Source organism: Camelina sativa, chromosome 3 (assembly GCF_030686135.1).
Source record: "Camelina sativa cultivar CO46 ecotype springtype chromosome 3, ASM3068613v1".
Lineage (NCBI taxonomy): Eukaryota > Viridiplantae > Streptophyta > Magnoliopsida > Brassicales > Brassicaceae > Camelina > Camelina sativa.
In genome coordinates this window covers 11797634-11824996 of record NC_141882.1, presented here as the reverse complement: position 1 = coordinate 11824996, position 27363 = coordinate 11797634, and the positions used below count along the sequence as shown (strand labels likewise).

General features: G+C 35.0%; 7 protein-coding genes across 9 annotated transcripts; 3 read left to right on the top strand and 4 right to left on the bottom strand.

Moving 5' to 3' along the window:
* Positions 1–413: 413 nt before the first annotated feature.
* Positions 414–10680, bottom strand: LOC104776858 (uncharacterized). The gene is made up of 4 exons (XM_087503260.1): positions 9661–10680; positions 9516–9566; positions 9323–9395; positions 414–739 (listed from the first exon to the last, which is right to left on the bottom strand). The coding sequence occupies exons 1-4, from the start codon at positions 10404–10406 to the stop codon at positions 572–574; spliced, it is 1038 nt and encodes a 345-aa protein (XP_087359386.1). The 5' UTR covers positions 10407–10680; the 3' UTR covers positions 414–571.
* Positions 2625–4219, top strand: LOC109130490 (glutathione S-transferase T3-like). The gene has a single exon (XM_019240075.2). The coding sequence runs from the start codon at positions 3195–3197 to the stop codon at positions 4068–4070; it is 876 nt and encodes a 291-aa protein (XP_019095620.2). The 5' UTR covers positions 2625–3194; the 3' UTR covers positions 4071–4219.
* Positions 5276–6825, top strand: LOC147946811 (uncharacterized). The gene is made up of 2 exons (XM_087496621.1): positions 5276–6105; positions 6774–6825. The coding sequence occupies exons 1-2, from the start codon at positions 5276–5278 to the stop codon at positions 6823–6825; spliced, it is 882 nt and encodes a 293-aa protein (XP_087352747.1).
* A 5404-nt stretch (positions 10681–16084) lies between the features above and the next one.
* LOC104776856 (protein CURLY FLAG LEAF 2) lies at positions 16085–17791 on the bottom strand. Its single transcript, XM_010500998.3, has 3 exons — positions 17652–17791; positions 17019–17517; positions 16085–16631 (listed from the first exon to the last, which is right to left on the bottom strand). Exons 2-3 carry the CDS (start codon positions 17199–17201, stop codon positions 16278–16280), a joined length of 537 nt encoding a protein of 178 aa, XP_010499300.2. The 5' UTR covers positions 17202–17517; positions 17652–17791; the 3' UTR covers positions 16085–16277.
* On the bottom strand, positions 17618–21327 carry LOC104776855 (protein RDM16). 3 transcript variants are annotated; one of them, XM_087503235.1, is made up of 7 exons: positions 20631–21295; positions 20390–20458; positions 20183–20315; positions 19739–20095; positions 19460–19654; positions 19207–19361; positions 17618–18638 (listed from the first exon to the last, which is right to left on the bottom strand). In XM_087503235.1, the coding sequence occupies exons 3-7, from the start codon at positions 20267–20269 to the stop codon at positions 17765–17767; spliced, it is 1668 nt and encodes a 555-aa protein (XP_087359361.1). In that variant the 5' UTR covers positions 20270–20315; positions 20390–20458; positions 20631–21295; the 3' UTR covers positions 17618–17764. The 3 variants fall into 3 exon arrangements, with proteins under 3 accessions (XP_087359361.1, XP_019099240.2, XP_010499299.2); XM_019243695.2 differs by having other exon boundaries at positions 20183–20310; XM_010500997.3 differs by having other exon boundaries at positions 20183–20458; positions 20631–21327.
* A 1543-nt stretch (positions 21328–22870) lies between these two features.
* On the top strand, positions 22871–25113 carry LOC104776854 (zinc finger protein CONSTANS-LIKE 15). The gene is made up of 4 exons (XM_010500996.2): positions 22871–23878; positions 24042–24206; positions 24547–24791; positions 24905–25113. Exons 1-4 carry the CDS (start codon positions 23105–23107, stop codon positions 25005–25007), a joined length of 1287 nt encoding a protein of 428 aa, XP_010499298.1. The 5' UTR covers positions 22871–23104; the 3' UTR covers positions 25008–25113.
* Positions 25114–25128: 15 nt separating this feature from the next.
* Positions 25129–26910, bottom strand: LOC104776853 (putative 2-oxoglutarate-dependent dioxygenase AOP1). Its single transcript, XM_010500995.2, has 3 exons — positions 26447–26910; positions 25592–25928; positions 25129–25494 (listed from the first exon to the last, which is right to left on the bottom strand). Exons 1-3 carry the CDS (start codon positions 26830–26832, stop codon positions 25246–25248), a joined length of 972 nt encoding a protein of 323 aa, XP_010499297.1. The 5' UTR covers positions 26833–26910; the 3' UTR covers positions 25129–25245.
* Between the last annotated feature and the right edge of the window lie 453 nt (positions 26911–27363).

Sequence of the window (27363 nt, the reverse complement as noted above, 5' to 3'; positions counted from 1 at the left end):
GTCCATCAATGACCATGGGACTCATCAGTTCAAGTCTTCTTAGAACATATATAGCATCTATAATTTATAATCCACAAAAAAAAAGTCATTCTCTTAATCTATGGCAGCCATTTAACTATAAGTGTTTAATTGAAGAAGGATAAAGAGAAAAAGAGAGCAAATAATAGACCACTTTCTCATGCCCTCTAGCTAAAACGTAGAGATGTTTAAAAGTATATAGAAAAACACACTAAATCAAGTAATCATGATAACAAAACCAAACAAAATATAGGAAAACCTAAAGTAATAAGGGTAAGGGCGTGTCTAGGGCTTATAGGTCAGTGGTCAGAGACCACTTGGTTGGCTCGTACGACACCATTTCCCTACAATGGGATAATATGCGCTATAAATCAAAGTAATAATAACATTTGAAAAAAAGGAGAATATATCAAATTAGATCGAAAACCCAATCAAAAAGAGAGGGTGTAAATAATTAAAATTCGATCGTATGTATACAATATGATGATCGAGAAATGTTAAGACTTGGCGCAAAAAAGGGAAAAAAAAAACTATCAAAATAAATATTTAATAACTAAGCAGTCCTACCATAATGCAAAATCATGATATGATCAGTAGTTGATGAGTCCCGAGGCAAAGTGAAAGAGGGAGATGATGATGATTTGGAAGTCCATATGGTATCTCTTACATGCTGCATCGTCAACAACGGCGATAATTGTTGTCCTCTGCATCTTATTTCTACCTGTTTCCATCAGACAAACCAAAATTAGAATTAAAAAAATCACATCACTATCCATATACATTTCTACTCGTGCGTATGACATGAGATGCTAAAGGTTAAAGTAAAGAGTGGTCTGGTTTTGGACAGTTAACATTGATTTTAGCATATATATGATTATAGTTAAGTAAGAGTGGTCTAGTGTTTTAATGTTTTGCTCTATAAACTGTATCTTTTAACCTATAGTTCGAATTTTATTTATTATACTTTTATTTTATATATAAGAAACATATGCATGTAATAAAAATTTACCGGTTAGATATATATAGCCTGTTGGGTTTGAAAACTTTACATGGTCTACACTTATAGTTATATGTTTTATATCGTTTACATTGAAAAAAACTGAGGCTTGTAGTCTTCGTTATAAGTATATGTAAAGTATGCCTTACCCTAAAATTCCCCTTTCCCTAGACTTGACGCCAAAGATATGAAGTGGAAATAACAATTTTAAAAGTTCACTGAAAAATAAGATGAACCAAAATCTGGTTAGCTTGAGGAAGGATCATCTTAAACTATTTGTAGGCTAAATATTTTCTTGTTTTACTTTTAGAATTCTTTTTAATAAAATAAATATTGGTCGCACCTCAAATCATGTTTCCATGCACGCCGGCAATATACTTGCTTTGCTTATATGCGTCATTTTTGTATATTCTAGTTGAATTATATGCTGATGACAAAGTTTTGTATCATTTTGTTGTTGAACCGTCAAGCGTTCAAAGCTAGTGTTTTGATTTATTTATTGAGAAAAACATTACTTGAGTTCTATTGTAGGAACGTAGTTGGTTGGTGAGGAGATGATCAAGTTATTTCAATATTCATGAAAGTGCCCCACTGGGATTGTGATGCGACATTTTACACAAGCCCCCTAATATCTTAGAGCATCTGCATCGCACCGTCTTTCGTCCGTCCCACTTAATTAAAACGATTGATTTAAATCGAAATCATATATTATACAAAGAAACGTTCCTAAAAACGGGACAATTTATATGCGTCCCTCAGGACACGTGTCATCCTATAATAGGATGTTGTTTTATTTGTAGGGTGAAAGGAAAAAAAACTCGACGGATCAATTCATTTTATCTTTCGCACTCTCTCTCTTTACTCTCTCTGTATCGCGACAGCGATTAATCAAAAACTTTGGATCGCCTCCATCAAAGTGAAGATTTGCAACGCGAAGGCCTCACTTAGTGTATCATCTTCCAAGATATCCAATTGTAAGAGGTATGTGTTGTAAATTGAAGAACGATTTTGATGGAATCTCGATTTAGGGTTTTATGATTTTTTTTTTATTTAGGGTAAAGGGAAATTGTTTGGGGGATTCGATAGAATAGGGAAATTGTTTGTGGGATTCGATAGGTTAGGGCAATTATATGTGGGATTCGATAGATTTGAGAAATTTTTTGTGGGATTCGATTTAGGGTTTATGTTCCTTTCGCGATTTAGGGTTTCGGGAATTTGTTTGGTTAGTTTACTATGTGTTTTTAGATATATGATCTCTCTGATTTTTGTTTCGATTTAGGGTATTGGATTATTTTTTTGGTATCGATGGTTGAGTGTGTCAATTTTTTGTTATAATTAGGTTTTTGGTTTATGTTTATGGGTTTAGCTAGTTGACTGTCCGAGTTTATGACTTTGTCTGTTAAGATTGTTGTTAGTTTGTATTGATTATGTGGATTCTTTTATGCTAAATCGAGTATAACCTTGCAATTGTTTGTTTTTCATGAGTTTCCTCAGCGTCACCTGGAGAAAGCCACACATAACGGGAGGCAGTAGCAACAATCATCGAGTAAGAGGTAAATAATCGATTCCTTTAGCTACAGACATGTCCATATATTGTTGTTTGGTGGACTCGGTTTTGTAATTGCTGTGGTTGTCTTTGTAGTGGTCGTTGTTGTTGTCTCTGTAGTGGTTTTTTTAGTGGTTTTTGTAGTGGTGTTTGTAGTGGTCTTTGTTGTGGTATCATAAATTGATTTGATAAACAAGTTAATATGATTGGTCAACAGCTTGCTAGTATAAAGGATAGTGTAGTTGATGATTGAAGTATGATAAAAGGGAGCGAATATTAGTGGTGAACAGCTTGCTAGTATAATGCTTTGGTTTTTTATAAGTTGTCATAAATTGTGATTAGACTTAGGTAGTTGGTGGATAGGTCATTATGATTGTTAAGTTATTACTTGAGAACGATGTGCTCTTTTAAACACCAACCAGCCTTCAATTTTTCTCCATCATCTTCTATGTATCTTCTGTATCTTTCATCTTCCAAGTCGTTTTCTTTGAGAACGACTTATGTTCCTCATCTTAAACTTCTATTTCTCTATGCTACACTCTTTTCCTCATCTTCTTAAACTCTTTTCCTCTTTGGTACACTCTTTTCCTCTTTCGTACACTCTTTTTCTCATCATCTTAAACTCGTCTTCCTATGACTTCTTACAATACATTCTGTCAGTCGTCTTCTAGTTATTTAGAGCTTCTCAACAGTCAAGGAGAAGCTCTTAACCAAGACGGTGCTTATGAAATACCTACTTGGAGCTCTCAACAATCCCATGATGAACCTCTTTCTCAAGAGACACCTGTCAAGAAGGATAGGAAGAAATGGAATCCGGCTGACGATGAAATACTAATAAGTGCGTGGCTGAACACTTCAAAGGACCCGATCATTGCAAATCAACAAAAGGGAGTAAGCTTTTGGCAAAGGGTTCAAAAATACTACGCAGAGTCTCCTCATGCGATAGCCAATGGTGAACAGGGTGTGAACATCAACTGTAAGCAGAGGTGGTTCAAGATCAATGAGTCCACAAACAAGTTCTGTGGGGCTTATGCAGCTGCAGAGAGATCCAACAGTAGTGGACACTCTAAGAACGATGTGCTGAAGGTGGCTCACGACATCTACTTCTCTGACTATAAGACGAAGTTTACAATGGAGCATTGCTGGTGTTTGTTAAGGTTTGAGCAGAAATTCCTTAACCAAAACGCGATTAACACCCCCTCACCTTCAGTCAGAACAAAGAGGAAACCAGTTGGTGCAGCTGATCAATCCGAGGCAACCAACACAGAACAAGACTCTGAGATAAGGCCTCAAGGTATCAAGGCTGTGAAGGCTGACAGGAAGAACTCTCAGGGAAAGGCTCTTGCTGAGTACACGAGCATGTGGGAAGTCAAGAGGGTGGATATGGCTGAAAAGGAGAAGCTACAGAAGCTTGGCATACTAGACACACTTCTTGCCAAACCGGAGCCACTTAGTGCAGCTGATCAACTTATAAAGGATAAGATAGTGGCACAGTATTTTGCAAATTGATGTATTGACTTAAGAAGCAACTTTGTATTTCCTAATTTAGTAGATTAAGTTTGAATTTCTGTTTCAGTGTTAAATTTTGTGTTCTCTTTGTTATCTATAAATGTATGTGTTCTCTTTGTTATCTATAAATGTATGTGTTCTCTTTGTTATCTATAAATGTATGTGTTCTCTTTGTTATCTATAAATTATGTGTTCTTTTTGTTAAATGTAAATTATGTGTTCTTTTTGTTAAATGTATGTGTTTCCAGGTTTAGTATCTGATGGGCCATGACTACAGCTACTCTCAGCCTGATTCCTCAGAGGAGTATGTTATATATTCGCAGGACACTGAGCAGAGGGAAATAGAGGCTGAGAGTAACTTACTCGATACTCAGGCGACTCAATACCCTCCCCAACCTGAGGTTGAGTTCGGATTCCCCAAGGTATGCTACTGTGGTGGTCAGCCTATTCTATCCTCAAGCGAGAACAGAAGGTAAGTGGTTTAACATTGCCATATTATTAAGTGATTTCCAATGTTTTAACCTGTGGTTGTATTGATTTGCGATGTTTTATATGTTCATGGAGGTTCTTCACATGTTGGAATGTTGATGATGGAGAGATGCATATTCACAAGTGGTGGGATGCAGCAGTCATGGAGGAGATGAGAGAACTGAGCAGACAATGTGAACTGCTGACGGAGAAGGTAGATAGCATTGCATTCGCCAGTGACTACGACTCACACATCCGTAATGAAACCGAGCAGAAAATAGCCCAGTTAGAGAAAATAGTGTTTGATCTAGGGAAGAGCAGAAATAAGTTTAGTAATTGTTTTGAAATGATGGTTTTCTCAACAGTTATTGTTGTTGCTTTACTGGTAATTGTGGTGATGTCTAAATACAACTGGTTCTGAACTTGTATCCCTATGAACTTGTACGCTTGTATGCCTATCATTACCCGTGACTATTTTCTGAACTTATAAGCTTGTATGTCAGGTTTTTTTGTATAGTCATTCATCAATACTCACAAGCAAAATAGTCATTTGTTTAGATGTGTCACATGCTAGTAAATTAAACAATCACGGGTATCACATATATTCTCATTTCATTTACTCTATATATTCTTCCTTTCTTGATGATGCAAAACCATATCTTTTTATATTGTTTACTCTTTTTCTATACTCTTTTTCTATACTCAAACTAAGATCTTTTCACTTTTTCCTTGAAAAAATGTCATCTTCATCAAACCATTACCACTACCAAAGAGATGGTGTCGATGATTTTGATGGTTATTTTGATGCTTATTTTGATAATTTTCTAGAAAATTCTACTATCATTCAAGAACCAGTCGAGCCAAAGAAACGGATTTTTATTGAGAGAAAACGGGAAGAAGGCCATAATAATCTTTGGAATGATTATTTCAGTGATACTCCAACATACCCGGACTATTTATTTCGTCGCCAGTTTCGCATGCACAGGCCATTGTTCATGCGTATTGTGCAACATCTCTCTACTGAAGTCGAGTATTTCCATCAATCCCAGGATGCAACCGGACGGGCTAGTCTATCACCTATACAAAAATATACTGCAGCAATTCGTCAATTGGCATATGGTATTGCGTCCGACACAGTTGACGAGTATGTACGAATTGGTGCTTCAACAGCTCGAAAATGTTTGCACGAGTTTACCGCTGCAATAATCAACTTGTTTGGCGATGAATATCTAAGACGTCCCAGACCAGACGACCTAGAAAGACTACTCTATGAAAATGAAAAACGTGGATTTCCCGGGATGGTTGGGAGCATTGACTGTATGCATTGGGGGTGGAAGAATTGTCCAACAGCTTGGAAAGGGATGTATTCACGATCAACCGGAAAACCTACAATCGTGTTGGAGGCGGTAGCTTCCTATGACCTCTGGATATGGCATGCTTTTTTTGGAGCTCCAGGTACTATGAATGATCTTAATATTCTGGATCGATCAAATTTTTTTGATGACGTTCTTAACGGTAAAGCTCCGAAGGTCAACTTCTTTGTCAATGGAAGGGAGTACAATTTGGGGTACTATCTCACGGATGGTATTTATCCAAAATGGGCCACTTTAATACAATCTATCCGGCTTCCACAAGGTATGAAAAATTCTCTATTCTCTAAAAAACAAGAAGCTGTTAAAAATCCATCTCCTTTATGGGATAAATACAAAATAGCAAATGTTATGAGAGCATGCATAATACTCCATAATATGATTGTCGAGGATGAACGAGAGACATACAGTTTCCGAAACATTGTTTCTGAATTTCAACACGGAGAAGATGTGGATCAAACATATACCGTCGGTGCCGCCAGTTTGGATTCAAATATGAGCAGTACGATTACTCGTCGAACAAATATGCGGGATAAACAAGTCCATGACCAATTAAAAAAAGATTTGATTGAACATATTTGGACTAATTTTGGACATCCTACAAATAATGAAGATTAATAAAAAAATTCTATGCAGAGGAAAAAAAGTTTGTTTTTATTTTTGATGTTTGTATGGTTTATGTTTTTTACTTTTAATAGTTTATTGTATGTTCTGTTTTTTTTTTCAAGTTTTTGTAACTTTGTAATTTTCTTATGTTTTTAATGTCAATGTTATATTTTTAATTATAATTAAAACTTTAATATGTTTTTACTTATTCATTTAAATAACTAATTTTTTAAATTTAAAATATTATTACTTTTTCCAGGGGACCAACTCTGAGGGACACCAATGGTCATACCAAACTTAAGAAACTCTGAAAATAAAATTATTATATTTGAGGGACCAAAATTTGTCTCTCACCAATGCCCATGCTCTTCGCTACTATATTTGACGAGAAAGTAAGAGAATAGCTGACCTTAGCAAGCATAAGCATGACGACAAGGTTAGGTTAATTATATTTTCCTTTTTTACACCATTACATAAGTTCCACTCTACGAAAATTTGGATATGGCATGTCCTATTTTGAGCCAATAACATAGTTACCATTACTTCACTTTTTTTTTTGATTCATAGCACATACTCTCTCTTCTATAGGGACTAGGGAGGCTATATAATTTTCACCTTTAAATTTTATTTGGATGTGTGAACTGTTTCCATTCAATTAATGGGAAAAATTCTTAGTTTCCACCTTTTTATTAACGGGAAATCTCAAAGTAATCTTTGTATTATAGTTGTCGTATAGAAAATGGTGTAAATGATCAATGAGAAATTGTGTATTTGTGTATGTATATATTTATTAAAACCGATTCCTAAGCAAAAGTAGAAAACACATAATCAGCATCAGTGCATCACTGAATATAATACATTTTTACACTATAATAGTTAATTTCTAATTTGGATTGACTTTTAAATGGAGCATCAACTAATTTAACTAGGAAAAGTGTGAAATTATCCAAAGATTAATTAGAGAAACTTTTATATGCTTTTGAGTGGGAAATACAATTTTTTTGGCTCTACGGAAAAGTCAAACTTAGCCATGCATGCAATGCTTTCAAATCACGTTTTTCATCAAATGATTATTTGAATTGTTAATATGTCACCTATCTGTTTGTCTATCATGGTGCTATATAGTTAAAGTATCAATATAAAACGTTATAGGCTAACAATGCATTAATTTAGTCGGACCAAATATCAATATATTCGTGACGACATACTCACGAAAGTAAGCAAAAACATGAGAACTTAAGCATAAAACGAAAAACGATATTTTTTATTTATAAAAGATAAACGGAAAAACATGGTTATATATGTTTATGTATATACTTTATAAGAAATCCAAATTCTTCATAGTTAATTTTTATTATTTGTGAGATAAAACTCATGTTTTAATTTTAGGGTTTCTCTATTACCAAAGTATTTAGATTTTTTGGTCCATTATTCTCTCTCACTCTGTAAAAAAATATGTTAAATTCGTCACCTTCATATCGAGCTAATTAAAACAATTTCTGTTTTGTTTTTTTTGTAAGATTATTTTTGTTTACAAATTGAACTCAACAACTGAGGCTAAGACTTTTTTTTTGTTTCAAACTAAAACTTATGTACTTATCAAACTATGATATTTATGTTTGCTTAGTAGATATTGATTGCTAATCTCGACCATGAAGAAGACATCGACAAGTAACACAACTAAATGACTTATCCCGTCTATCCGACGTCTAAAAGGATGTTTAGACGTCAAATACATAACCAATGTTTTTAAAATATTTGTCGGTTATTAGCCATTATTTTAGAAAATGTTACTCATGTAGAATGGAATCATGCATGCGTTTAGTAAAATTAGCGAGCGCTAATCTATTAATTAATCGATTGAAAGCACCGTGTGTGTACTTACATAGTCTGTATATACATGCAAATGATTCTTAGTAGGGCACAAGAGTTCATATATGGCATGAACATGTATTTGTGAGCCTATCTAGAGTCCAGGAACATGAAATTTACTTAGATAATTATATATTCCGATTAACGAGAGCATCTACACACACATACGCATGTAAGCTTTTTAAGTTGGGATTTAGATATCTTTTAATTCTTTTCTGGCCTGGTTTCTACTATTCTCAAAGCAAGCATGCCTGGTGACTCAGACTTGTTTCTCTAGAAATAACATTATTATAAATTATTGTTAATATAACTATATTATGGCCTGAAGCTAATGAAATAGCCAGTTATAGTTCCCCTCTCGTTTTCCAGTTTCCTATGAGAATTCTTTATATAATAACAACAATAGTGATAATAATTATTGATAAGGTGGTGGGTACTTCGAGAAACGATCAATCAGTAACCTAATTAACCATTATGATTTTTGTTACGTTTAATTTTCATATGCGATAGAGACTGACTTTTTGGTTGATCAAATTTCTGATTAGAGAAAGTTGCTTAGATTTTTTTTCCTTTGATAAATTATTATAAGCCCAAGAAAAAAAGTAATTCGTCTCAAATCAATTAATTATGTGATGAAGGAATCAGGTTCATAAATCCGAACCTAGGTTATTCACGAGTATTAGTTAATTAGGTTTGCACCTAATTAAGGATGTCATGTTGCTATCAAGATTCAGAAAGTGGTTTTCACTCAATTGTATTACTACAATTTGAATATCTTTAGCTAAGACCTAAACTGAACTATATAAGTTAGAAAAGTTACGACACCATTACATCAGACTTGTGACCTAATAAGTTGGGGATTTTGTTCCAATGTCATTATCATTTTGTAGCCCAAAACTTATATAAATAAAAGAGTTGATCGGTTTAGATATTTACCTCAGTTTCGCTATCCAATTGAAGCTTCTTCATGAGGTACTTAATTAGCAATCTAACTGTGATTCTCCCATCCCTTATCCATGCAAATTAAGAACAAAATTTGACAATCAGAATATAATTAACAGAAGTAATAGTTAGTACGTAACTCCCTTAAACAAATAAAGTTTAATAACGCATACCAAAATATACTTACTTGATTCTCAAGTAGCTTTTGCTTACTTGAGGCAAGAACGGTTCCTTTTCCCTGCGTTACATATCCAATGTCATAAAATATATATACACACCTACTAATATATGAATACAATCGAACTGATCAGAAAGGATTAGAGAATAATTACTGAAATTGTGAAGCTTGAAGGAGAAACCAAAGACCAGAATGTGGTCTTCTTGGAGGATCAAGAACCCTAAACTCGGAACTTGGTCCAGCTCCTCCTCCTTCATCCACACAACAACTCCTTGTAGCACTATTATTGTTTGTGACGTCACGGTCACTCAATGATGACGGTCTAAACGGTGCCGTATATTGAGGTATCCACGGCTTTGACGATGGAAACGAAAAGCCTCGATTAAATAACGTTTGAGGCCGAATTAGTTGTTGATTGTAAACCATCGACGGTCCACGCATCGTTAGTAACTGATCACACCGATATGGCGGCTGCGGTGGTTGCGGCTGTGAGTACTCTACGCTACTACTAATGGCTCCTCCCGTGGCTAGGGAGGAGGAGAACAAGCTGAGCTCTAACGACGTCTCTCTTTCACTTCCGTTTTTGCTACAACAACGTTGAAGCTTATACGACCCCGTGTTATGGTTGTTCTCCTCAGGGCCTATACCTAAGCGGAGCCAAGATTTATCTTTACCTTCTACATTAATAGAACAAACGGCATCGTTCTTTGCGGCGGCTCCGACGTCTTTCACCAGAGAGGAAGAAAACATGTTATAATAAGACTCAGTAGAAGCTGCTGTTGGATCGGAGACGGAGCATGTATCTTCCCCGCTAGAATCTTGATTGTTTATAGTTGTTTCTCTCATCATCATCGCGTCGGTGAAACCGCCAAAAAGCAGTGAGGATTCAAGAGGAACCATATTTATTGGTCATATGATCTCAGCATGAGCCATATATGAAGGGATCGATTATTGAAAAGTGAGAAGAGGGGCTTTGAGAAGGCATGGTTTTGTGGAGAGGAAATGATTCTCATGAAGAAGATAAGGGTTTTGATTATTTATTTATTTTTATTTATTTAATATATGGAGTAGTATGTATACATTTTATTTCAATTATTTTATATGCGTAGGGTTGTGAGTGAGAGAGGACGAGGAAGAGAATGATTCCTTTGCAAATCTTACTTTCCATTAATTCTCTTTGTTTGGAAGCTTGTGGGAATGTAAGATAGAGGGGTGTGATGGTCTCTCTGTCTGTCAGATTTGTTTCAATAAAAAATATCTGAAATTATGAATTTCTTTTTTTCATGTACGTAGAGATCATATATACGTAATGTAAAAGTTTATATAATTTAGGACTACACTTTTTCTTTTTCTTACTCAAAATGAATAAACAATATTAGTTATTTCTGTAAAAGTTTATTTGCGTTTTATTGTCTTTAAAAGGACGAAAGGTATGCCTATGCAAGGAAAAGGATGAAATGGGGTGTGTTCGATCCAGCTAATCGCTTTTTTAAGGCCATGTTCCGAGGACAAAAAATAATTGACAGCCAAAGTTATTATTTTGTTTTATGGGAAATTTAATTATTAATATCCTTAAAAAGTTTATTTTTAGCCCTAATTGCGTGCCTTTTTAATGAGACTGTTAGTATTTTTTCTAGCTATTTTTATCTCTTCAAGTTTTTTTTCCCTCTTTTTATATTCGTAGAAGTGGAAATTTTCAAGGATATTTGCTCTCAAATCAAATTTAATTATTCACACTATACGGATGTTTTAGAACATAATTATGTTATTATTTACTATATTAATTATTGTTCGTATAATTTCTTTTGTCATAAAATAGAGATTATATATCTTATAGACTCTTTTAGAAATTCTGTTATAATTTAATTGTTACAAAAACTACAGTACAAATCATGAATATTTTGTGCAAAGTTTACTGAAAAGGTAAGAAAAGCACATGTTATTGGTTAACTTTTAACGCACAGAAGTTCACGTTAATTTACCTTTTAATCAAACCATCGCATACATGTAAAAAGATCGATCATATATATGTTCCATTCTTTTTTGTAATGATCGTCAACTAATTTAATCTTCAATTACGATCATTACAATTTTCTTTTTGTTTTCTATAAAAATCACTCATTTCCTAAAATATTTTCATCAGTCTTACAACTTTATCTTTTCATTAAAGTCTTACGAAATAGCATCATAACTTAATCATGTGTAGCAACTATCAACCCTAGCAAAAGAATTTGAGAACATCGAGGCGCTAATAGATGTTATACTAGTTATAATTACTCTATAAGTAAAATTTCTTCTATGTATAGAATTATGGAAATTAAAGTAAATTATACACCAATGTGATATATTGTAGTACTAGTTCAGCTTGACAAGGAAAAAAAAAACATTAGTACTAGGCTACTAGCTAGTTTGTTTCAGATTAATATATGTATCTAATAATATATCCGTTTTTTTACTGCGACACCTTACACCTATCTAGCGATTGATGGTTTGTATGCTAGTAATGTGTAAAATAAAGGTACGTGCATCTTGTTTATTTTTGTAAGATTGTTATATATATATATATATATTATATATATATGTAGGAGTAGTACTTGAGTTGCACTTAATTACATATATGCAGATACAGAGAAAGGTTGCATGAGTGTCTTGTTTAAAAAATAAAAAATAAAATATATCCTTTAGATTAGAAATGAGGCAAGTGGAATGGGCAGAGAGTGGAGAGGAATATGATGACAATATCTGTCAAAATGTCAATAATAAGATAGATTACTTGGAATTGCACATAGAATATAATATGTATACATGCATGATGGGAAGTTGAATCAAACTAAAAGGAAACCATAAAAGGGAGCGTGAAGAGAGAATGAAAGGCTAATAATAAAGAAATGATGTTGGAGAAATAAAGTAAGAGTAGAAATTAGTAAAGCATCTATTCTTTTTTTTTTCTTTTATATTCAAAGGGAAAAATGTGGTTTATATATTCGATCGATGGTTGTAGGAAGACATGAATATACAAAAGAAAACCCTAAAATGGGTATAATAAAATCCCAAAAAGAAAGAGAAAAATAATAAAAAAGAGAGTTGGGCATGCATGATGATGTTTGGCATCCCCACAGCCCGAGGACCCAAACTACAGACGACGTGGGGACTGTTCTGCTCTTTCTCTGAACTGCATGTGACCCCCACCCGATTGTTTTCACGTATATATATATATACATAAATACTCTATATAACCGGACTGAACCACAAATTTACAAAACCGAATACTTTTGCTATTTAAGATGTCTATAGTGGCTGCCTAAAAGTAAACCATACATATGGTTTTGTAGATGGTGAAAACATATAACAAGTTTTGAGTTTTCTATCAATTCGAACAAATTACTGAATAATACATATACACTATGCACTCCGATTGATTTACATGATTCATTTTGGTCTAATCCCTACATGCTTTTTCTTTCACATACGTTGTACTTGTATATTAGTATATAATTGTGAAGTCTTTAATGCTGCTGTCATATTCTTACCTTCCGGAAGAGCTATTATGTGTTTTTTATCACTTTCACTTTTATAATGTACGAAATGTCTATATAAAGCACAAAGTTTATTGAGTTAAACACAAAACTCATATAGTTTAATCCCTAATATCTGCCCATAAATATTTTTACTCGTTTAACAAACTTCCCGATGAAATAAAGCAAGACTTTCCCTAAACTATAAAAAAGTTTGTGCAAATTTATGAATGTTTAGTGAAATTTTCTTAATTTCTTTTTGTTTATTTCTATATATGGTTAGCTACTGAATACTGACGAAAAAAAGAAATTGATTTTTTTGCGACGGTAATAATTAAGCATGAAACTTACGTGGACTAAGAGTGATATATGATTGCTGCTGACTAATCTTAGTGAAATATTCTAAGAAAAATTGTTACTAAATAGTTGCAAAAATTTGACGAAATTGTGGCATAGACTGATAGATTATTCCGTCGTCAAATATCGCTAAAATTCAAATCGGTTGTAGAACAGAATAAAGATAACTGTGTAGTGAGGAACCTTTTTGAGCATGCAGTTTTAGATGCGATCGGAATACTCATTTAAGTGTACCATGGTCTTTTTATTTGGTAAAGACACTTTAGTACGACCTGAAATTCGCAAACATGTATAGTAGTATATTTTTAACTCGGTTTTCTCGGATTCATATATATATGTCAAAGTCCAGCCTAGTCCGAACATGACTTGACTACAAGATAAACCATGAGTTTGTTCAGGGACAATACAAATTATAAACATTATGCGAACCAACTAGTAAAAAAACAAAAGTCCTAATTTATTATATATATGCAAAAGTGAAAGAACCCCATATATATTAAATCCAACAAAAAAAATAAGACTCACAACAAATAGACCATAATTACAAATTTACAACCATAGAATATATAACATTCCCAATTTAGATAGTGGAGCTAAGACCATTTTATTAACGCATTTCAAATCATCATCATGCACCATCTTATATATGGAAGTGAAAATTAATCAAATTTTGACATGCATAGATGTCGACTTTGATGCCATTTAAGTCATTGGCATGATTCTTTAACGTTTAAGAGGAAGACGATTATATATATATATATATATATATATATATTGATACATTGAAAGTTGAAATTATTAGGATATATAAAACACCAGATATTATTCGAATGAATTTGCCAAAATATTGCAATCCATGTCTATATATAATTCACTGATAATTTACCAATTCTAAATATAAAGCCATTCCATATATTGTTTTCTTTTATAATGTTATGCATGAGTTTATTACTTAGTCGGCTTGATATTCTTTAAGAAGTTGGAGGATATCCATAACTATGGATGTTACAACTCTTAATGTCAGACATGATAAATAATCACTAGTTAACATGAGGGTAGAGAGCACCATATATAACATCTCTGAGTTTCCCAACTTTTAAAGATTCAGATATTTTTTCCTACGTCAACACTCTCAAAATCAAGATACCCACCTTATTAAAATCGAATCAAAACTCACACCAAACATCAATATCACATAGCATATAGAAATATATTAAAAAAAAAAGATATAAATAGTTGGAAAACCATATATAACATACTTAAGATGAAGATTACATGATCTGAAATGCTATACGCGAAAGCTAGTGTCTGTTATTAACTAACGTGTGAGATCGGTAAGACTCATCACCAACCATGAAATTTTGAACCCGAATAAGATGTTGCTTCTTGAAGATGTTCATGTGATGTGATGCGAGAAAATGCACTAGCATATATATCACTATACCATCCTATTCGTTGTTGACCATAGATTTACATCAGAGTTAGGGCTTGAGGAATATAATCACTTTGATAACCGTTATCAAAGTGACTACAACATTTAATCAAAAACTACATAGATTTGACAAGGTCGGTAAGAACCTTGATTCTTTTTATGCTTCTCTTTGTTCTCAAAGTTGTTTTGGTTAGATCTAGCGAATGTGCCATGTTGAGGAAATGCACAACCAAGAGTTGAAAATTTCTCACAACCTTGTATCGCTAAACCTATTGAATGCTTCATCTGCCTTATTGGCTATGCCCATAACATGTATATTGTTTAGAGTAAGTTCACAAGGAGGTGTTTCATCTCATAAAAAGGCAGAAATGGCTCATATTCTTTGCTAAGATCTTGAAACAAAACGAAAAGATCTTCATCGCTCAGAGTTCAGACACTAGCTTTCCAATATGGCTAAGTTATTCACACAACAACTTAGAACCACGAAGATAGCTAGACATATCTCGATTAGACGATTTCCCTTTAATAATAACTTGTATCGAGATAGAAGTCAATAAAATCAAAATCCCAAGATACATACATAGCTAATGCAATATAGAGATCATGTTTACAAGTTGACTTTTTATTATTATTAGCAAGCATTTAATGTGACAGTATTAAGCATCGAATGTGACTTTTATTCTTCTTCGATTGTTTACATTAATATTTGTAACTACGGTTCATCGAATGTGAGCTGTCGTTGCTGTGAATTACTGCCACTTTTAAAAATATTGTATATACAGTAGATGATTGCAAAAGTTGACAATTTTGGGGAGGGAAATTATGGTTTGATTATAAATTTGTTGTATAAAGTCATTTTATTTTTGGTCAAAAGACTCAAACCAAAAGTTATTTTTTTTTATTTATAAATCAAAATGGGATACAAAGGAAACAGGAATTGTGGTAAATCACATGCTTGCAATGATTATGCTTTTTAATTTTTCTTTCCACGCAGCGCGCGAGTCCTAATAAGGGCGTTATCTTCAAACTTTAACGCAACAAAAACATCCCCTCCACTCTCCCCTTTCATTACCAACCCATATATGCTATCACTCTCATCACAAGTCAGTGAATCCCATAACAACATAGCAATCTGTTTTGTTATTCTGTAATATGTAAAACCCATAAACACACGCAACCCCCAGCGATGACACTTGTACTACACTAACCAAGTTACCAAAATGTATTTTGTTTTACCCATCCACTTGTTCCGCATTGTCCAAAAGAAGGCCAAATTATAAATGTTTATTTTCATTATGCTATCACTACTAATACATGTTTTTTATATCCAATTAACTACCTTAACATTGCCTTCAAAAAGTTAAAACTCGTATTAATGCCCACTCACACACCAACACGACCACTCGTTTATATAAAAAAAAAATGAGAAGACGAAGAAATGAAAATGAAAACGAGAAGGATAGACGTTCAAGGAGAAGAAGAGTGAGGTTGATCAAAGTGGAGAAGCTGAGTTGCACATTTGGGGCAATTCTTTGAGAGTTTAGGTACCATGTAATACATGAAACAAGCTTTGCAACCAGCTACCACAATAACATCTTCTTCTTCTTCTTCATCGTCTTTTCGATATTTTCTCGATGAAGGAGACGACTCGGATGAAGACTCTTGGCTTTCATAATACGAGTTACCTTCTTCTGATGAAAACACAGTTCCATACGATTCTCCACTGGATTGATCTACATTGTTCCTGCTCGCCAATTTCCTAGGATCTTCTTCCTTCACTCTCATTCCATCATTCCAGTTTCTGTAGTAAACCTCTCCTGTCTTCATTACAGAAGTAATATAACTTAAAAACTCCTTTGATGCTAAAGCTAATAACCTAATGTACCAGAAGTAAAGTTTTTTTTTTTTGTTTTTTTGTACTTTCTCTTTGCAATGCAAAATAATGCACCCCAAGTTATGTGACAAAAATAGCTTGGACTAGATTTATCATATATGCAAATCTCACTGTACGAAAAAAACATATGCTCCATTAAAGAAAATCATCAAGCAGATAAAAAGATTGACTGTAAAAGCAACACTAAGAATTTGCTTATTCAAAGGAAAGCTCAAGGTCAAGCCCTGATACTTCTCAAATATATCTCTTCCCCAAGAAAACATAAAAAATATATCAATTATAGGGAAACAAAAGAGGTTGGTTTAGTGTTTTACCTTGAGATCAAGACACTGTTCCAAATGAGAAGGAACAGAGAAGTGAGAATTGAGGTCCAAGAATCTATCTGAGATGGGGATATGTTCGTCCGTCATACCAAACCCATCTCCGATACTTCTTCTCTGATTACTCAGTGAACAATTCTGCATCGATCTCTCTAGATACTCTGTTATCGTCTCCATGTTCCTCTGTCACCGGAATGTTTCCAAAAACAGAGAGGAGAAGAAAAGAAAACAAAAGAGAATTTTCAAGATAGATAGAAAAAAACATAAACGAAGGAAGATTCTATAAAAACAAAAAGAGAAAGAGAGAGAGAGTTTGAGGGTAGTTTGGGGCTTTCGAAGAGGTCACGCGCCGTGTTATATGTTGGGTAAAGAGAAAGCTGGAGGAGGCGTAGCTGTCAGGTAACAGATGAAGCACTGAGGCTCGCATTTTGTCGCACGTCTGTGTTATTTTCAGCAAACATATGACCAACCTCTCTACACGCGCGGCTCATGCCTGTGAGACGTGAGACAAATACAAACATAATCATGTTAATATCCGTTAGTGCTCACTTTATCTTTTATTAATGGTACTTTGGGCGCTGTGAATCAGATCCTTTATGTTGCATCACCAACTTTAATAGTTATTACCTCGTAGAAACATATCATTCTTGTTCAAAACTAAAACACCAGACAACAGAACAAGGTGAAAAATATGTTCACAGAACCGCAATATAGGTGATGGTGATATGAGGAAAGAGGATTTAGTCGTCTGAGTAATTGACGGCGAGATCCCAGTAGTGAACAACACCAGCATCAATGAAAATTTTCTTGGCAGAGGATTCAGTCAGGCATTCTTGTACATGAAACCTGTGAAAACTCGGTTTCGCAACGCTTCCTTGCCAAACCAACCAACATTTGTTTTCCCCATTCGCCTCTTCTTCCTCGTCATCCTTCTCTTCCTTCTTCTCTGCTTCTTCCCAGTTTATTCGCCTCAGCATCAGCTTCCCATATCTATTTATCGCTTTGCTTTTGCCCTCAACCACAACAACACTCATTCCCTCCGTCATCACACTACACCCTGTTAGTCTGTTGTCTCTTGCATTCATCTCCACTTTAAATCTTGTTTTAGGATGCGATAGCTTCTTGATCTTGTACACCGACACAAGTGTCTCAACCGTTGTTGGATCATCAAATAGCTTCCTCTCTTTCTTCTCACGTTTCTCTGCAGGAGTTAGCTTCCGGGCTGCGTTCCTGTCCGTATGAGCCTGCTCACGCTCGGCAGCTGCTGTGCGGATCTCTTTTTCAAGCTTGGTTGGGTCTTGGGTCGCTTCAGACCCAAGAACCTTCATCAAGTTGCTCATCTTCACCTTTGCTTTTGGTGGTTCAAGCAACCCTTGTCGGATCATCTCCTGTTTATCCTTTTCTTTTGCTAGACGCCTCTGTGTTCGCAGTTTCTTCTGTTCCTTCTTTGTCAGTTTGAGAGGTTGGGGTGGTGGAGGCGCTGCCTCTGCAGGTGGCTCTATGGGACGAGGATGCTCAATGTAATGAGTAAGTTTTTCTATCTTTAGATCGCTTTCAGTAATAATGCCATCGGCTATGTCACCGTATTCGCCATTGACGAGGACATTTGCATCCCTGAAATATAAAACAATTATGAACTAAGAAAACCCATCATGAACATATACAGTGAAAAAGACCAACACGGCAGAAAACAAAGCAGCCAGATTAACTATTTGGACTTGCATTGGAAGGTAATAAGTGGATCATAATCATCAGTCCAACCATGTTACCATATTCTCTAAGTAATCATACTACTGCTGATCACAAAAGCATTGAACTTTCAGAAGAATTATATGACATATGCCAACACCCAAAGAAATCAAGAATTTGCATTATTGATAGTATACATCCCACCTCAACAAAACGAGTAATTCAAAAAAGAAACAAATAACCCTAAACCAACAGGAGTAACAAGAATACCAAACAATTATGTGAATATCATGCATCGATGAGAGCTAACTGAATGTGTAGTTATGGTGATTCATCACTTTAGTCAAATGCCCCCCAAAAGTTTCAAGTTAAATTTAATAAGTGTAGGATGACTTGTTTCCATCAAGGTTATGCCAAGTAAATGTCACATCAGAATTCAGAAAAAAACAACTTAGAGCATTAACAGAAAGGACAAGGTGAGAAAATTACGTACCACCACTCAACATCTGGAATTGGCTCCTTCGGCTTCTCTTTTCTCGGGACACGTTCTGATACCTCTATCAAATTTGGATTTATATCATCCTTTGCCTTTGCCAGATGCGCTTGCTTCACCTTCAGCTCCCTTTCTTTTGCTTCACCAAATTGACTCTACAAAGGAAAGATAAAAATACACATAGTGAGACAACTATAGAGACCACCAAGAAGGAACATGGTTAAAAGGAATTCATACAAAAGACAATGCATACCTTTAACTTCAAACTCTCAGCATCTCTTGTCCATTTACCTTCCTCAACAAACTGGAAAGTCATACGTTTAGGTCTCACAATCTTTTTTACATCAATACCCATCCGTGGGTCAAAATGGGGGTCTTCTTTTAGATCTTCTTCCAGTTGAGGTTTAAGAATCTGAAAAGCGTCTTTCTTCTGTTTGTTTATGTTAACCTGTAAAATCCAAGTACATTAGAAGCTCGATCATAAAAAGAAAAAAACATGAAAACTTAAGTCATTAAGATTAACATTGCTGACCTTCAATGTACTAAGATTGCTTGGTTTAGTCACACTAATAACATTTCCATGTTCATCAATCTCCCTTCCTAGTGCATCCACACGCAGAACAGGGGGCTTGGCGGGTCTCTCTGCAACAGCCGTATCTGAGGGTGCTTGTCCTGAAAATAGGTTTCCATCCAGACGAAATCCCATGTTAGCTGCCAGCTCCTGAGCTCGCTTAACAGCTTCAATGTTAATACTCCCAAGACCAGCAAGGCCAGAATGTGGCACTGCTGATGCAAAAGATGTTCCTGTAGAGACAGCAGGAGTGGTAGTCGATGATGGTACTCTGGTATCTGGGCTACCTTCTGAAGTTGACTTAGTACCCTTGTTCAACTGCACAGAGAAGAAAGGGCAATTTATCAAATACAAAGTTGTAAGAGCAGAATGAATGCAAATGTCTAGAATATCTGCAGATCTTACCAAAGGCAGTTTCTTCAATTTATCCGCCAATCCTTTGTGCTTGAACTGTAGTGTTTTCTTAGCTTTCGCTAACGCATCAGAAGACATGTTTGGAGTACTTTTCCCAGCTGTTGACAATGGTCTTCCATCTGTACTAGATTTTCCAGGAACCTCATGAGATCTGACAATACTAGCCTTATTTTCATCCGTTGTATATATCGAAGATACCTTAGTGAGCAGGGTTTGACTAGGGGCCAAAGAAGCTTCCGATGCAACAGAAGTAATTGAAGAGGCGCCCTGCACAGAGACAAGAAGATACAAGCATTTCAAACACCATTCACACAACCTATTTGAAGCTCAAGTAGCAAAGAAGACTCGAGGTAATTTTGAACAAGTCTCGAGTAAGCAAACAGAAGAAACAGACAGTAGCAACTAAGAAGATTAACAAAAAAAGGTATAGAGAACTCACAATCGAAACGCCGCTGGTAGGATTCAAAGCCCCAGAACCCTCAGTGACGTGAGCACTCTTGTTCTCAGATTCCATAGCCACATCCACAAACCTGCTCTTCCTCTCACCATTCCCATCGGAAAACCTAGATTTCTTCTTCCCATCCCTAGCCCCATTCTCCTCGTCTCTCTCTTTCCTCTTGCTCCTCGATTCCTTCTCTTTAGTTCCTTCGTGAGCCATCTCATGATGATACCTTTCCCTATCTCTACTGCCTTCCCTCTCGCCTCGCTCTACAGATCTCCTACCTCTCTCCTTACCCCTATCTCTCTCATCCTCCCTATCCTCGCGCCTCGATGAACGGTAGTGGTCTGAATCACGCCGCTTCGACTCAACATCGCGATCGCGGCGGCGTCCGCCTTCACGTTGCGGAGAATGGTCGGGACTCGAATCACGATCACGATCGTCACGGTGGCTCCTGGAATATCTCTCCTTATCCATGGCGATTTTAGGGTTTGGTTTTTTTTTGTTTTTTACTGAGCTTAGGAATTTTGCTTCGTCGGTCCTATTAATATACGAAAATTCACAACCGGAATAAACCAGCTAATCGAAATTGAACCAAAAAGACCCAGAGAAACCAAGCGCTATTGTATCAGATTCTTCGTAACCTCTGGAAAAATCAAGAGAGTGAAAAGACGGGAGATATCTCACCGGTATATACAGTACAAATCTGTCACCGACGCGTCAAACAAACTTCCCTTCCCTCTTCCAATTATGGGCCCAAGCCCATTTCCGAGTTACTCTTAATTGGCTTTCTATGTTATTTTTTTTGTAGTTTGGATGACTGATATAAGAAATTTACTTTTATTTTACAACAATTTTCTCAATTTCAATTTCACTAAACGATGATATTTTATTAATTTTAAGTATCAATTAAATATATTTTCTACAAAATCATATGAAATGCAATAAAAAAACATCCCAAAGATTAATTTATTTTTTAATCTTTTTTATATCCACTTTAGTTTAAGCTATATTGCTACGTAAAATTCTAACGATTTATTCTTTATAATAAAAATTTTGGAAATAGAATATCAAATTTTGTTTTATATAGAAAATCATTAAATTACAAATTTTTGAATTAAATAAACATTATAATGATCTTTATACCATTATATTTTGGATCACAAGAACTAAATATAATGATTATAAATTCTAAGAGAGTTACATTTTTTATTTAATAATTTGATTATAACAGTTTATTTTGTTAAAATATTGCATACTTTCTTTCTTTTTTTTCTCAGTAAACATTGCATACTTTCAAAAATAAAATAAATATACATGAATGAAGATGATTTATGAGCTTTGATCGAAATTTAGTATTGTTGAATCTGCATCTATAATTATTTTTTACAGCCACCAAAATTTTATTATACATATGTAACTAAAAATTAGAAAATAATCAGAAGAAAAAGATGGAAGGAAAAATTACATAAAAAAAAAACATTTGAACAAAATAAGATAAATCTAACAGAATATATAATCATACTCTTACCATGAGTTTTGAACCCATGCAAGAACATAAACAAAACAAAGAAAATATTTAGAATTTGAGATATGGTGGATGATGATGTGAGAATGATTATTTATGGGATTCTAAGGGTTGAAAGTTACATTTCTAATATAATTTAATTAGAGGAGTTATAGTTATAATTTATAGTGTGTTTGAATGAAATGAATTGTCAAATAAATTGTCAATTCATAATTTATGTAATTTCAGTTACAATTTAGTAGTAAAATATGGATTTTTATTTAATTTAATTTAAAATTAATGTACGTTATTATATTTTTATTTAATTTAAAATAATTATTAATTTTAAAAAACTTAAATGCTAAATAGACTAGTAAAGAGAGAGTGAAACCTTACTTTTATATGTATGATTTGTTGAGTTATCTATTCAAAGTTATCAATTGCTGATATTTTGTTTTTTTACAAAAAAAAAGAGAATGAATAAATATATTAATTTATCGAAATATTAAGTACTATGTATCTACATGTCGAGTATTCAGATGACTAAATTATGCTGAAATGTTTGTGATTAGAGAAAAGATGATCGAAGCTGTTACTTAGTTACTACACTGATTTTTTTTTCCCTACACTGATTTAAAAATGAACAAAACTCCAAAGGTTTAAAAAAGTCATTACTATTTACGGAAAGAAATAATGCCAATATAATCATGTGCTTTGATCTAACTTACTCTATATAAGTAAAGAATATAAAAAAGTTGGAAAAGAAGATTAGATATTTTCTCCATAGGTTCTCTATCTCTGTCACGTTCAGTACCTTCAACGTCAGCTTCGCCGTCTCGATCTGAACAATCCATTTTTTATACACAAAGTTCCATACATGGCAACATTTAGTAGTAGTAAATCCCAAAGCTTCGTTGTCTTCTTTATTCCAATAAAGATTTGCAGATAATAAAGAAGGGAGTTAGTTATGGATAGTTCAGAGAGAGCACCGTGCGATTTCTGCGGCGAGCGTGCGGCGGTATTGTTTTGTAGAGCCGATACGGCGAAGCTTTGTTTGCCGTGTGATCAGCACGTCCACACGGCGAATCTCTTGTCGAGGAAGCACGTTCGATCTCAGATATGTGATAACTGCGGTAACGAGCCCGTCTCTGTACGTTGCTTCACCGATAATTTTGTTTTGTGTCAGGAGTGTGATTGGGATGTTCACGGGAGCTGCTCTGTTTCCGATGCTCATGTTCGATCCGCCGTTGAAGGTTTCTCCGGCTGTCTGTCGGCGCTGGAGCTTGCTGCTTTATGGGGGATTGATTTGGAAGGAGGGAGGAAAAAAGAAGAAGAAGAAGAAGAGAGTCAAGTTCCGATGATGGAGAATTTGGGGATGCAGTTGGATTCGTGGGTTTTGGGATCTGATGTTGTTCTCCAGGATTTGATTGTTCCTAGTGATACTACGTTTAATAAACGTGGGTCTTCTTCTAGTTGTGGGAGGTATAAACAGGTGTTGTGTAAACAGCTTGAGGAGTTGCTTAAGAAGGATGTTGTTGTTGGTGATGATGGTGATTGTGATCGTGATGGAGATGGAGAAGCAGGAGAAGGGATTATGGTTCCGGAGATGCCTGAGAGGTTGGAATGGGAAAGAGATGTAGAGGAGATCTATGGCAGAGAAGTTAACCACTTGCCCCAGCAGACGTCCTTTACACCTTTGCTGTGGAAGGCTACTAATCCTAGTGGTGGGCAGAGTTCTCAGGTTCAACTTTATCTCTGTTTTGATTGTTTTGGCCATGGTTGCTGTTTTGGTTTGTGCTTAGAATAGTTTAAGTTTCTCTTAATGGACAGTCTGTTAAGTGATGTGTTTTCCCAAATGATCAACAGATGAAAGGGTTCTGTTAACATGTATAGTGAACTTGCAGATATGGGATTTTAACTTGGGACAGTTAAGGGGACCCGAGGACACTAGCCAAATGGAAGCTGCATATCTAGCAAAAGGTGCTGCTTCATTCGCAATCAACAACTTTGTTGACAATATGAATGAAACTTGTTCCACTAACGTGAAAGGTGTAAAACGGATTTGTAAGGTAAATAGTTCTCATACGCATTCGTTATTTAAGTAAGTATTTTCGTGATAAAACTTGAAGAGAGTAGTGTTTCAAAAGTCAAAACTCATAGGTTCTTATCTCCATTTTCTTCTCAGAAACTGTTGTAGATAGTGTATCCCTTTTTAGTGAATGGAGATAGATTTGAGAACTTGAAACCTACTTAGAGATAAGTTACTAGTTGGTTTGCTTTTCTATATTTTACTTTTACCCCAGAATACCAGTTCCAACATTTTGACTTGTCATATCTATGTGCTAGGCAACTTAACTGTAACCAATACATACACATACTGTTGTGATGCTGATTAGGATTCTTTTGCAGGATGACTACAAGCGATCAACATCATGCCAGGTACAAGTACAACCAACAACATCTGAGAGCAACCATCATTCAGTTACCTTTGGCTCCGAGAAAGCTTCCAACTCCTCCTCCAGCGACTTGCATTGCATTGCTGGAACTAGTTGTAAGACCACAAGACTATTGGCAACCAAGGCTGATCTGGAGCGGCTGGCTCAGAACAGAGGCAATGCAATGCAGCGTTACAAGAAAAAGAGGAACACACGGAGGTATTTGCTGATTTTTCTTTTCCCTTTTGATAATTTTCTATTGCCCAATCTCCCCCAAAGAACCTAATACCATATTACGTGTCTCCCTTTGTCTTGGATCTTGGTGTGAACAGATATGATAAGACTATAAGGTATGAATCGAGGAAGGCAAGAGCGGACACTAGGTTGCGTGTCAGAGGCAGATTTGTGAAAGCTAGTGAAGCTCCTTATCCTTAAGTCTCTACATCATATAAGTTTCCCTTTACCCTTTTTAAATTAAAAGAAATATGTTGTTGACTGTATATCTTGGTCTATCAAAGCAATTTAAAGTCTCACAAGCTAATGCACCTTGACAGTATTTGCAAAAAGAACAACTCAAGAGCAAAAAGTAAACAACGTCTGAACAAGCATATGTAGCTAATGATCCAATGAAACATAGTTACATTTATTCGCAAGGCATAATAGATAATAATACTTAAAGCGCACAGTAAGTGGTGAGATCAGATATGTCTTTCCGGGCGTTAGGCAAGTTGCTGAATTTCAAGAAACCCCAGAAATCAAAAGGCTTATAGAGACGAGGATGTTCATCATCTACCATCTCCTCAGGCGCATTTATGATCACTCCTTCTTTAGGAATCGTGAACAGTCCAGCCGAATACCGATCTTTCTTTCCGGTTGTAATCACACGGTGAATCGGAGGAAATATCCCACCATTCAACAGTACCTACAACACCGTATTCTTACATATATGTTAATCACATAACTAAAGGACGTTATAAAAGAACGAAACTTGAGATTCAAGAAAGCATATTTTTGGTTACATGAAGAGAAGCTCCTGCCATAACAATGAAAGAAGCAGCTTGAGATGGCTTAACTTTGATCCACTCTTTGCCATCTTTGGTTTTGATCTCCAAGCCATCTACGTCATCGTTCTGGCTGAGTATTGTGAGGAAGTGCCTATCGATATGAGGGTAAAAACCTATCTTACTCTTTGTATCATCATCGGAAAGTCCTTTGTATTTAAGTATCTGAAAGTGCTTATTCGCTGAGTTAAGATGCTCCTCCATGTATTTCTCGAGTCCGAAACTCTCCAGAGTCATTGTCCTCACCTTCAAGCTTAATTCTATTAACTTCTCCGCAAACGACTGAACATTCTTGCTGAAATTATGTAGTACTATTAATCTTAGTATTTTAGATGATGAAAATTAAAATTCAATCTTTCTATTCTTCATCACACTCCGCTTATTGGTTAAAATGTTCTGATTGGTTATATTAAATATGTTATATATAAATAGATAAAAGTAGTAGGTGTAAGGTGTCATTCATGCAAAAGAGATAATTAAAAATATACTCCTCAAAAAGTATATAAATAAAAGTCGTAGGTGTAATGTGTCATTCATGCAAGTTATTACAGGAGCTTTGGTTTGTTCTAAAAACTTAAACACACAAAAACTAAAACTAAAGCTAAAAGCCTAAAACTAATATTAAAATATAAAAACGTATTAGAACTTATTTTATTTTCAAATTGGTTCTTAAGAAAACCAAATACGTACTAAAAAATATACCATTCACATGCATTTCTATATAAATTAAAACCAAATAAAAAGCCAAATAATTCTGTAAAAGCCTACAAACATGCACTGCCAAAAGTTTGTTTCAAGTGATAAGAAGGGTACCTGACGAAGGTGTTGCCTTGAGGCCAAAGCTTGTGAGTCAAGTCATTAACAACATTAGGATTATCAACACCGTAAAAGCCCATGCCTTCTTGTGAAGGGACAATCGGAAGCGTCAAGTATCCTTCGTAATGTATGTTTGTCTTTGTACTCTGTTTGGTCTCCAATGGCAAATCGAAAACCTCCTTGGAGGCCTCGAGCAACTTAACCTTCCGTAGCTCCATGGAAGCTCCATCGAACAACGCCTCGAAACATCCATACTCTTCTAAGGCTTTTCGGACTTGGGATCTAACCAAGTCCCACTCGGGGGTTTCCGGTTTGAGATCTGGACTGGAGAAGTCGATGATCGGGAGCGAAAGGGGAACTTGGGTTTCCGAACTGATCGACATCTTTAGTTTGGTCTTGTGTTGTGTAACGATTTTGAAGATTAGGTGAAGAAACCTAAGAGGAGAAAGACCAAGTGTTTGCATATATAGTCCCAAATGTTCACCACGTGTTCACATATATTTCGGCCCAGAAGACCACCAAGCATGACAACACCCCACCCAATCAAATATCACTAGCAACAATAAAAATATTTCCCATTTAAACATTGACCATATGATTACATACCACATCAACAATAAAAAAAATATGTAGAAAATTATGAATAAAAATAAGGTTAAATTATATTTGTTATGAAATAAGAAAATTATATTAAATTTATAACCCCAATCAAATATCACTAGATATGAAAAAAACAAACCCCCCCCCCCCATTTAAACATTGATCATATATGATTACATACCATACCACATCAACAATAAAAAATAATTATAAATTATTAATAAAAATAAGGATATAAATTATATTTTATGAAATAGGAAAATTGTATTAAATTTATATAAGAATCAAAACTAAAGTAAACAATCTCTTAATAA